Genomic DNA, 12,598 nt, shown 5'->3' with positions numbered 1-12,598 from the left:
GCTGTGACAGAGCCCAAGAAGGAAACCTTAGTTCAGCCTCTCTGTGACCCTACCTTGGTTTCAAAAATCATGGAGCCAAAGGGCAAACACTCAAACTTGATTCCCTTCTTAAGAAGTTTCTCAGGCTCTGATCACATCAGACCAAGGCAACCTCATGCCCCATAAAACATTAAAATACCCCAGAAATTTCAACACAGTGGAGTCCAAACTCTGCCTCCCCCAGCCTGCCCCTTCCACCCCATGACCCACTGGAACACTTCTGTCCAACCACTCTAGTGTTTCAACTGGAGCCCTGTCGCCACTGAGGCTGGGTCTTGGGCTTCCGATTCCTGGTGGTGGCCAGAGGTGACCCCATGTGCACTGACCTCTCCCGGAAGTACTTGATGGCCTCAGGGTCTATGAAGGTCGGCTCCTCCCGGTAGCCCTGCTCAAAGACCTTGCGCTTGTGCCGGAACTCAATGACCGTCTTGGTGTAGGAGTTGAGTGTGGTGACAGAGGCTGCCATGCAGCAGGTAAAGGAGCCCCACGCCAGGCTGCCAAGAGACGAGCAGAGAGATGCCACAGTCAGGGTGGGCAGGGGACAGAGAACCACACCCACCAGACATCCAGACCTGAATTGGGACTGCCGCAGAGAGAAGTACGCCTTGGTCCCCACTCCTGGTCTGGCTTGGGAGGCAGCACTGTCTGGATATTATGATACAGACACAACAGAGTTGTTTTGGGAGGCAAGAGTCATTCCATCCACAGGTTGGCATCAGGGAAAGTGACCAGAACACAATCACGCTTGCACTGGGTCTTGGAGGATGAGTGAGAGTTTGCTGGGGAAACAGCATTCCAGGAAGATGGAAGAGCGTGTGCTAAGGCATGGAGACAAGAGGCAGTAGGAAGCATTCCACAAAGTGTAGGGTGCCAGAGTGAGGGGTATCAGGAGGTTAGTTGGAGCTAATGATGAGGAAGTGGATGGGGGCCAGTTTCCTGGTACCTGGTTACCCAAGAGAGTTAAATTACTCATTGTTTATGAGTGACCTTGGCCAAGGTGCTTCACCTGTCTACCCCATAGAGTACCAGGTCACAGGGTTGTTGCAAGGATTAAAGGAGAGGATCCATTGAAAGTATCTTAGAATAGGGTCTGGAAATAGTAGGCCCTCAAGAAAGGTTTGTCCCCATCACTGACATCACTATTATCAACATCCTGACTACCCATTCTAGCTGTCTTGGTTTCCAAGTTCTTTCTCTGTTAGATTAAGGCTTTCGGCTCACACTTCCCTCTGTGCACAGCTGGGGATTCTTGGCTGCGTTCATCGGATGTGGATGTCGAGCCAACCAGAGCCGGAGAACCTGTCCTATCTACATCTGGAAAGAAAGGAGGTGGAGTCTGGAGCTAGGAGAGTCAGCTGGCGAGGGTGCTGGTCTTCTCTGCCCCCCTGCCCATTCTAGACATGGCTTCCTGCCCAATTCCTCTGATCAAGACCATGCAGTAACATACAGAACAAGGAGTGGGGTACCCTCCTTGCTCCAGGTACACCTGGTGTGTCTCCCAGTCCCGAGTTCCCAGTCTCTTCCCTAATAACTGATTTCCTCCACATCAAGGGCTCAGTTTTATTGCTTCCAAGCCTGCACTGTCTCAGGGCCTCCAGCCTCCCCTTTTGCCTGCCACCCACTGGGTGTCTCAACATGACTACCCCTGCCTTCCTCAAGGTCAGTGCAGTTCCCAGATTAGGGAACTGCATACCTCGCATACCCACCACTCTTCTCCTTGTCAGCCTTGGAGTGCCCAGAAGGAAAACAAGGGGGAACCTGAGGATTCAGTCTTTTTCCTCAGGGACCACCCCCCACAATCATCATATACCCCTTATCGCCAAACTGTTTAGTTAACAGCGGTCCCCAACCTTTTTGGCACCAGGGACAAGTTTCGTGGAAGACAATTTTTCCACCAACTGGGGGTGGGGGGATGACCTGCAGATGATTCAAGAACATTACATTTATTGTACACTTTATTTGTATTATTACATGAGCTCTACCTCAGATCATCGAGCATTAGATCCGGGAAGTTGGGGACCCCTGCTTTAGTAGATTGCCCTATTCTTTCATCAGGAACTAATTTAGATCCTCCAGAAACTCTGAGCATCTATAATAGGCAGCTTTGGAGTATCCATCTGGCCCCTTTAAGAACTACCCTGTCCATCAAAGGACCCAGTAAGTAACTGCACCCTACTGTTCATAGATGATTGGAGGAGAGCTGAACATCTGGTCAACATTGGTCCGATCAGATACTCTCTCTTCTGAGCAATGAATCTGAAAGTTCCAGCCTGATCTGGGATGTCTGTTTCAACTAGAGTGATGGACACCCAGAGCTTGAGGATGGAGAATGAAGAAGCAGGCTATATCTGGGATTCCATGAGTATATGTCTGTTTGGCCTGACCAGCACCCATTCTGTAAAGGGACCACGATGTGATTGTGGTGGGGCGATGTAATTTGTGTGGGGCTGGGCTCACCCCCAACCTTCAGGGGTGCCCGCATGACCCAGGCTTGGCCAATGAGTGTCACTTCCCTCTGGCCACAGTAATTCAGGGACAAGCCTGGGATACTCAAGTCAACCTATTGAGACTCAACCCCAGGACTTTTGCTTATGCTATTGGAAAACAGGGTTCATCTTTTTTCCTGTGCTATCATGCTGGTGAGATTTGAGTCAGGAGCTGCTGGAGCCCATAAGGCCCCAGCCCGCAGGTTGAGGATGAAGCTGACTCAGAAGGAAGCAGAGCCACAAAAAGGAGCTAGATCTTTGAAGCCATTATTCCTGGACTTGCAATTATATTGTAGGAGCCCAAATTCCTTTTTTGGATTTTTTTTTCCCCCTCAAGCCAGTTTGAATTGAGCTTCTGTCATTGGCAACAAAAGTTCTTATACAATTACTTTCTATAAATTCCCTTCTTTTGCATAAGTTCCTTTTGAAGTAATTTTCTAGTCTTTACAACCAAGGATCTTAACTGAACAGGTCTAACTCTCAACTGTGATGACCTGACCAAGGAGGAGCATTGAATTCTATTAATATCACATGTTGTCATTTGGTCACTAAGTCATGTCCGACTCTTTTGCGATCCCATGGACTGTAGCCTGCCCAATTCCTCTGTCTGTGGAATTTCTCAGGCAAGAATACTGGAGTGGGTTGCCATTTCCTTCTCCAGGGAATCTTCCCGACCCAGGGATCAAATCACAGCCTCCTGAAATGGCAGGCAATTCTTTACCACTGAGCCATCAGTGAAGCCCTGTTCTATCACATAATGCCTATTTAATCTCACCACGGTCCTCAAAACACCCTGTACTTCTCTTGTGTCTTTTTATCTATTATTTTTTATTCCTTGCTTTTTAATTAAATGTTTTATTTTGAGATCATTATAAATTCACATGCAATTGTAAGAAGTAATTCAGAGAGAGCCCTGTGTACTCTACCCAGTTTCCCCCAATGGCAAAAGTAAAAAGGTGAAAGTGTTAGTTGCTCAGTCATGTCCAATTCTTTGCAGCTCCATGGCCTGTAGCCTGCCAGGCTCCTCTGACCACGGGATTCTCCAGGCAAGAGTATTGGAGTGGGCTGTCATTTCCTCCTCCAGGGGAATCGTCCTAACCCAGGGATCAAACTTGCATCTCCTGCATTGCAGGCAGATTCTTTACCATCTGAGCCACCCATGGTAATACCTTACAAATATAGTATCAGGCAGGATACTGACATTGATACAATCAAGATACAAAAAGTTTTCATCCATCACCACAGTGATCCCTCCTGTTGCCATTTTTACAGCCACACCCACATGCTTCCCAACCTCCAGCAACCACTCAAGAATGTTATATTCATGGAACCATACAATATGTATGTTTGGGATTGCCTTTTTTTGCTCAGCATAATTCTCTGGAGATTCATCCAAGTTGTGTGTATCAAGCATTTGTTTTTTTATATTGCTGAACAGAATTCCTAGAGCAATGTATGAGTTGTTCCACACCCTTACCAGCTTTCAGTGTTGTCACTATTTATTAATGTTAGCTATTCTGAGAGACATGTAGAAATATCTCATTGTGGCTTTCATTTGCATTTCCCTAATGGCTAATGGTGTTGAACATCTTTTCATTTGCTTATTTCCCATCTGTGTGTCCTCTTTGGTAAAATGGCTGTTCACGTTTTTTTTTGCCCACTTTCTAATTGGATTGTTTTGTTGTTGTTATTTACTGTTGAGTTTTGAGTGTTTTTCTATATCCTAGATGCTGGTTCTTTGTCAAATACGTGGTTTCCAAAAGTTTCTTTCAGTATGTAGCTTATCTTCTCAACCTCTTAACAAGATTTTTCACAGAGGAAAAGTGTTTAATTTTGATGAAATCCATTTTATCAATTTTTCCTTTGATGCTTTTGATGTCAAGTCTAAAAACTCTTTGCCAGGTCTAAATCCCAAAGATTTTTCTCATGTTTTTTTCTAAAAATTTTATAGTTTTACATTTTATATTGAGGGCCGTGATCTATTTTGAGTTACTTTTTATATAAGGTAAGGAGTTTAGATAAAGATTTATTTATTTATTTATTTATTTTTGGCCTATGACTATCAAATAGCTCCAGTACCATTTGTTGAAAAAGTTATTCCCTGTTCCACTGAATGGATTTACACCTTTGTCAAATATCAGTTGGCCATATTTGTGTGGGTCTATTTCTGGGTTCCTTATTTTGTTCCATTGATCTGTATGCCTATCCTACCACCAATACTACACAGTCTGGTTACTGTAGCTAAATAGTAAGTCTTGAAATTGGGTAGACTGATTCCTCCCACTTTATTCTTCTCTCTCAAAATTGTTTTAGCCCTCCTAGTTCTTTTGCCTTTCCTAACAAATTTTAGAATAATCTTGTCTAAACCTACATGAAATATTGCTGAGATTTTCATGGGAATTGCATCAAACCTCTATGCCAACTTGAGAATCAACATCTTTACCACGAACATGGTATATCTCTCCATTTATTTAGATCTTCTTTGATTTCTTTCATTAGCATTTTGTGGGTTTTGGCATGCAAATCTTGTAGATGTTTTATGACTCTTTCACTTTTTGAAGCGTACATGGTATTGCATTTTTCACTTTTGTTGTCCAACTGTTTTTGCTAGCTTACAGAAATATAATTTTTTTCTATTTTTATATTGTATCCTGACACCAAACTGAACTCATTTATTAGGTCTAGACATTTTGGGGAGGCATATATTTCTTAGATTTTTCTGCATAGACAATCATGTCATCTGCAAATAGGTGTAGTTTATTTCTTCCTTTTCACTCTCTATGCCTTTTGTTTACTTTTCATGACTTACTGCACTAGCAAGAACTTCTAGCACTATGCTGAGCAACAGTGGTGTTTACAGTCTTAGGGAGAAAGCATTCAATCTTTCAACATTAAGTATAATGCTAGCTGTAGGTGTTTGTAGATGCTCTTTATCAAGTTGAAGTAGTTTCTCTCTATTCCTAGCTTTCTGCAAGTTTTTAAAAATCATGAATGGATGTTGAATTTTGTCAAAAAATTTTCTGCATTGATTGATATGATCATGTCGTTTTCCCTTTATGCCCCTTAATCTTCTCCCATTAATAATATAATTGCCTTAAATATTTCCTCCGAGTAACTTAGAACCATATCAGGCCATGTTATAATTTTTGCTTCAATCATCATGCATGACAGAAAACTCAAGAGGAAAAGTAAAAATGTTCTTTTATTCCTAATGTTCCAAGATTTCTTCTTAAATTTTTTTTTTTTCTATTTAGAGAACTTTTTTTGGCCATTCTTTCAGGATAGGTCTGCCAACAACTTTTCTTAGTTTTCCTCCGAGAATGTTTTGATTCCTCCTTGCCTTTCCTAAAGGATATTTTTGCTAGAAACGGAAATCTAAATTGATGGTTTTTTCTTTCAGCACTTGAAACATCCTATCACTTCCTTCTAGCTCCATTGTTTCTGATGCAAAACCCCCTGTTTAATTGGTTTTCCCTACAGTTAAGGGCTTCCCAGGTGATGCTAGTGGTAAAGAACTTGCCTGCCAATTCAGGGGGTGTAAAAAGACATGGATCCAAATCCTGGGTTGGGAAGATCCCCTGGAGAAGGGCATGGCAAACCACTCCAGTACTCTTGCCTGGAGAATCCCCACGGACAGAGGAGCCTGGCAGGCTATAGTCCATAGCATCACAAAGAGTCAGACACAACTTAAGCAACTGAGCACACACAGTTAAGGAGGGCTTCCCAGGTAGCACTAGTGGTAAAGAATCCACCTGCCAATGCAGGAGACATAAGAGGCACAGGTTCAATTCCTGGGTTGGGAAGATCCCCTGTAGTAGACAATGGCATTCCACTCCAGTGTTCTTGCCTGGAAAATTCCATGGGCAGAGGAGCCTGGTGGTCCATGGGGTCACAAAGAGTCGAACACATCAGAGCGCAGTTAAGGTACTGTGTCACTCTTGCTGCTTTCAATATTTTTTTCTTTGACTTTAGTTTTTTTAAAAACATTTTATCTATGATGTTCATAGACAAACTTATCTTGAGTTTATCCTGTTTGGCTATCCACTCAGTTTGACTCTTAGGTTTATACCTTTTACAAAATAGGAGAATTTTCCAGCCATTATTTCTCTGAATACTTTTTCAGCACACTCTTGCCTCTTCCCTTTCGGCAGTTCAACGTTAGATCTTCTGCTGTAGTCCAGAGATCCTTGAGGCTCTGCTCATTTTTAAAAAGTCTGTTTTCCCTGTTGTTCACATTGGGTAACTTCTATCTTCAAGTTCACTGATTCTTTCCTCTGTCTTCTCCAGTCTACCGTTGTGCCCACCCACTAAGTTTTTTATTTCAGTTATTGTGTTTTTGAGTTCAAAAATTCCACTCATTTCTTTTTTATATCTTCTAGATCTTTCCTAAGACTTTCTATTTTTTTTTTTTCATTTGTTTCAAGGGTGCCTACTGAAGCATTTTAATAATGATTATCTTAGAATCTTTCTCAGATAATTGTAACACCTCTGTTATCTCAGTGTTGGGATCTATGGAGTATATTTTTACTTTCAGGTTGAGATTTTCCCAGGCTTTCATATGGTCAGTGATTTTTAGTGGTAACCGTGAGCTTTGGGGTATTTTTTATGAAACTCTGGATCTTGTTTAAGCCTTCTGCTTTAGCTGACTTCCTCTGACACCATTCTGACAAAGGAAAAGGGAATACTGCCTTGTAACTGCCAGGTAGGAGTAGAAGTCCAGGTTTCCCACTGGGCCACCACTGACATTCAAGGCGGAAAGTTTCCTGGTTACTGCTGGGCAGGGGTGATTAGTTCTGACCCCCTGAAGCCTCTGCAGATACCACTCTGGTTGGGAAGGGCAGGAGTGACTCATTATGGCTCCCCAATTTGCCTCCACTTGATACCACAGGGGAGGGAATGACTTCATCACCCCACCCCCCCTCCCCAGCAGTGGTGACAACCCTGACTCTCCACTACTTCTCCTCTGACACCACCTCAGCAGGGATGGGGAGGGGCACCTCATTATTGCCTATTGGGAGGGAGTCCGGGCTCCCCCTGTGACCTCTATCGACACTCAGAAGTGCATGGGGCTTATTAGTGTCAAGCAGGGTGAAAGCCACAGCTCTCTACTCTGGTACCAGCCCAGCTGGATGTGAGGATGCAGTTAAGTGCCTTATTACAGTCCAGTAAGGCAAAACCTAAACTTGGCACAGGTAGGGTAGAGCCACAGGATGATTTTTTGTTTCTTTTGATTTTATTTATTTTTGGCTGCACTGGGTCTTTGTTGCTGTGCATGGGCTTTCTCTAGTTGCAGTGAGCAGGGTTACTGTTCATTGTGGTGCATGGACTTCTCATTGCGGTGGTTTCTCTTGCTGCAGAGCACAGGCTCTAGGCACATGGGCTTCAGTAGTTGTAGCATGTGGAGCACAGGCAATAGTTGCTTCATGGCATGTGCAATCTTCCCGAGCCAGGGGTTAAATCTGTGTCCCCTGCATTGGCAGGCAGATTTTTAACCACTGCTGCTGCTAAGTCGCTTCAGTTGTGTCCGACTCTGTGCAACCCCATAGATGGCAGCCCACCAGGCTCCCCCGTCCTTGGGATTCTCCAGGCAAGAGTACTGGAGTGGGTTGCCATTTCCTCCTCCAGTGCATGAAAGAGAAAAGTGAAAGGGAAGTCACTCAGTCGTGTCTGACTTTTAACCACTAGACCACCATAGAAGTCTGTGTTCTGGTTTTGATGTGGGTGACAGGCTCAGGGCTGCATCTGTGAGTCTTCAACTTCCCCATTGCCCAAACCCCCAGGCTCCCAGGCCCACACACTAGGCACAAGCTGAAAACCTCGAGAGTGGAACGCCTGCTGGGGTTTGCAGCTTACATGGCTGGACTGGTACAGTGAGGTACGTGGGTGGTTGACCTGGTTTTTGGAGACAAGGACAGAGTGGACACTGTGACACTGATGGGGGTGGGCGGTGTGGGTGGCTGTCAGTGAACTCTCTGTCCTCTGGGAGCTACATGGGTGGGTCATGGGAGGGATGCTAGGGGAGCGGATTCAGAGACACTTGGATGCCACCTTGAAATCTCCCCCAGGCCCTGCTCAGTGGAAAGACTGTACCTGGTCACTGAGGAAGGCAGTCCTTGCCCACCTTCAGGCCAGATGGGCACAGAGTCACCATGTGGGGCAGGACAAGGCACAAGTGCTCCTAATTTAGGCCACCCTTGGTGCCCGTGAATGAAGACACCAAGAGATGATGAAGGCAGGTTCTGGGGGCCCAGCCGGTTCACACCATGGCAGCAGGGCACCCTTGGGCAGCACACTGCTCTCTCCCCACTCTGGTCTTGCAGAAAACAAGGCCAGTGCCACCTGCTTCGGGGATATAAGTAAGAGTGAGAGCTTTCTGCTGACCAACACAGCCTCTCAGTAACACCAGCAAGCACCCAGTGCAGTGGTTCTTTGTAGCCAAGGCTCTTCCAGAAACCCTCTCTCCCACTGCAAGGGATCAACCTGCTGAAATGCAGAGAAGGCAGGGCAGCCTGGGGTCCCCAGACAGGGAAAGGGCTAGACTGCTATTTCCACAGGATCAGGGAGATTGAAGAGGAGGGGAGAGGAAGAGAGGAAGACAGTAGTGAGGCCGCCACATGGCACACAGATGGACCCCAGAAGCAGACAGAGAGGCACCACCCTCCTGGGACCTAGCCTAATCTGCCACTCTTTCGCTGTGTGACCCAGGACAAACTGCTTAACCTCTTTGGGCACCCAGCATTTGTAACCTACAACTCCATGATGGTAGGTTCCACAACTCTCATTCTGTCAAGAATTCTGTCAGTGCTTCAGGGCTGAGGTCTCACTATGTGTGCTGGGGTAGGAGGGGCCCTTTTCCCATCTCTCTCCACTTTGACCAAACGCAAAACAGAAGTAGAAAGTGATCCTAGCTTTCCATTCTCCCATCATCATCAGAAAATGTTGACATTCCAAGTAAGGGTCACACACTCCAATTCCTGCAGGGTCGGGCAGATGACAGAACAAGGAAGGTGTGGGTAAGGTAAGGCAATAGGGAGCAGTGGGGACTGGGGTAAAGTGGACAGCAGGTGATTCATCTAAAGGGGCAGCCTCTACTCAGCTGAAGCTGCCTGCTGCCATGAGGCAATGTAGCTTAGGCATGGACATATCTTCCAATAGTCAAGAGAAGCCAGAAACCTGGATTTTTATGTCAAATTCTTATGAATTTGAATGTTAGAAATAAATGCAATTAAAAGAAAAAAAACACTGTGGCAGGTCAAACAAAATATCTACAGGCTGGGTTCAGCTCTGGGCTGCATGTACACAGCACACAGAAGCTATGTGACCTGGACTTTGCCCTGCCTGAGTTTGTGTCCTCACCCCGCAGGTGGGCATGGCAACCCCTCCAAGTGGGGGTCAATGGCAGGAATGAACAGCTCAGGGTTTGTAAAGTGCCTCCCGCCATGCCGGGTACAAAGGAGGTGCTGACTGACCTTGGCCTCATCCACCCCCTCCCCAAGCCAAGCAGCTGCCTGTGTCCCCACGACCCCAGTCCCCAGGGGTTTGCCTTGGCACTGTCACAGGACAACCTGCGGAGAGTTAAGACAAAGAGCTGAAAAAAAGTAGCAGGCAGGAGAGTTGGAGGGCCTGGGGCACAGGGCAGGGATGGGATTCTTCTGCATAGTGTGTGTGTGTGGGGGGCGTCGGGGAGTCAGGGAGTAAGGAGAGAGTGTAGTCAGGGCTGGATCTCGAGGAAACACTAAAGTCCTGGGAACCAAGTCTGGAGAGACTGGGGAGAACAGAGTGCAAGAGGCTGCCCGTGTGCCCACCAGATGCCATCCTCTTGGACATCTGAATCACATGCCTCTCAAAAAGCCACCATGGCATTATCAAAGGCCCCCATGTCATTATCACCATTTATAATCACTGCCACTTACAGAGCACTTCTGGTGTATAAGCACTCTGAGAGCGGGGTGCCACCTGGTGCTTACAAGGATGCCATTAGACCCGCGGTACTATGATCCCTGCTCTAGAGAGGAAGAAGCTGAGACTCGGGGAAGGTGGGGCGCTTGCCTTTCATAACAAAACAGCACTGAGCACCTTCTCTGTGTTAATGCCTCACGGGCGTTATTTCACGCAGTCTCCAAAGATGCTCCCTCCCCTGCCCCAAGCCACACCTCCTGGGGTTCATGCCTTGTGCAGCCCTTTCTCCTTGCCTCTGGCCCTGATCCCTTGCTCTTGACCAGAACACAGCAGAAGTGACACTGAGTGATTTCTGAGGCAGGCTCAGAAAATACACTTGCAGCTTCCATTTGAATCTCTGGGAACATTTGTTCTTGGGACACTCTCTAGGGACCCCGCCACCATGCCTAAGAAGCCAGTCCCGCTGACGGCCTGAGCTAAAGCTCCCAGCGCCAGCCAGCGAAGTGAGGACTGAACCCAGGCTGGTGGACGCCCAGCCACAGAAACTTCACCTTCCTGGGCAGGTGTGGCTCTCGAAAGCTGGTCTCCAAGATCAGTTGAGCTCCTCAGAAGTGCCGGACCACAAGCCCAGGGGTTATTCCACCCCAGCTGGGCCAGGAGACAGAGGCTGGCGCTGTCTCCCCATGGAGCTGGCCTCCTCCCTGGTGGGGGGTAGGGGCAGAATTTTGACAAATGGCCTCACACATATTAAACAAGCGAGATGACACTGCACGGCCCTGGCAAGGCCCCAGATGCAGGGGATGAAAAATGGGGCTGATCCATCTTGTGGGCCTCAGTGACAAGGAGAAATGGATCAGCCCTAATAGGGGCCGCACACTGGGGCCCAGCCTTAAATAAGTTAAATGGGAATTGGGTGCCCCCCAGGAGGCCAGCCCAGGGGGAGCTGAGGAACAGGGCAGGAGGTCTGGCTTCCAGAGGAAGAAGGGTTCCTGTGGCCGACACAGCAGGCTGGGCTCCCCGCCAGGTTGGAGGGCCAGCGGATGCTGAAAAGAGAGGCCCGTGGGGGGAGGAGATTCTGAATCTTGGGCAAGTGACTCAACTTTTCTGAGTCTCAGTGTCTACATATATAACAGGGGGTTATTGTGAGTGTTAAATTTCATGTCAGTATCAGTAATATTAGGAAAACTAGTGTTTCCAGAGCACTTAAGTGTGTCATGTGCTAAACACACATGATCTCTCTATTACCCCATCCCCAGAGCAAGCATCTTTTAATTTCAGGGCTGCAGTCACCACCCATAATGATTTTGGAGCCCAAGAAAATAAAATCTGCCACTGTTTCCATTTTTTTTTCTCCATCTATTTGCCATGAAGTGATGGAACCGGATGCCATGATCTTAGTTTTTTGAATGTTGTGATTTAAGTCAGCTTTTTCACTCTCCTCTTTCACCTTCCTCAAAAGGCTCTTTAGCTCCTCTTCACCTTCTTCCATTAGGGTGGTATCATCTGCGTATCTGAGGTTGTTGATATTCCAGGTGGCGCTAGTGGTAAAGAATCCGCTTGCCAATGCAGGAGATGCAAGAGTTGCAGGTCCCATCCCTGGGTCGGGAAGATCCCCTGGAGAAGGGAATGGCAACCCACGCCAGTATTCTTCCCTGATAAATCTCATGGACCGAGAAACCTGGTGGGCTAAGGTCTGTGGGGTCACAAACAGCTGGACATGACTGAGCTCACACACACACACACACACACACACACACACACACACACACACACTCCAGAATATAGAGGTTGAGACCGTAGACTGCAGAGCCAGACTGTCTGGGTTCAAATCCCAGCTTTGCCGCTCACAAGCTGGGTTACCTTGGACAGGCTACTTAAGTTCCCTGTGCCTCAGTTTCCCCTCCATGAACCACCTGCCTCACACACTGTTGTGAGGTTCCTTACTGCTGATTCCCTATGACTGTTCTACTTAAAGGTACTGGGGTCTGTGTTGGCCGGTCAAGGTCCCTTTAAGGCAGCAGTCCCCAACCTTCTTGGCACCGGGGACTGGTTTTGTGGAAGACAATTTTTCCATGGACCTGGGAATTAGGGGGATTGTTTGGGGATGATTCAAGTGTATTACATTTATTGTGCACTTTATTTCCAATATTATTACATCAGCCCCACCTCAGATC

General features: G+C 46.8%; 1 protein-coding gene across 4 annotated transcripts in view; it reads right to left on the bottom strand.

Annotated features, from left to right (window-relative positions):
- Positions 1 to 12,598, bottom strand: part of GSG1L (GSG1 like) — a 246,518-nt gene that overhangs the window by 28,596 nt on the left and 205,324 nt on the right. For all 4 annotated transcript variants that reach the window (XM_081553373.1, XM_081553375.1, XM_081553374.1 and 1 more), the window contains one exon: positions 366 to 533. In XM_081553373.1, coding sequence (XP_081409499.1) covers positions 366 to 533 — 168 coding nt within the window. The remainder of the gene's footprint in view (positions 1 to 365; positions 534 to 12,598) is intronic.

The sequence above is a fragment of the Giraffa tippelskirchi genome, chromosome 13, assembly GCF_054371585.1.
Source record: "Giraffa tippelskirchi isolate mGirTip1 chromosome 13, T2T-mGirTip1v1.2.pri, whole genome shotgun sequence".
NCBI classification, from domain to species: domain Eukaryota; kingdom Metazoa; phylum Chordata; class Mammalia; order Artiodactyla; family Giraffidae; genus Giraffa; species Giraffa tippelskirchi.
The sequence above is the reverse complement of the archived record's forward strand: the minus strand, read 5'-3'. Positions and strand labels throughout refer to the sequence as shown.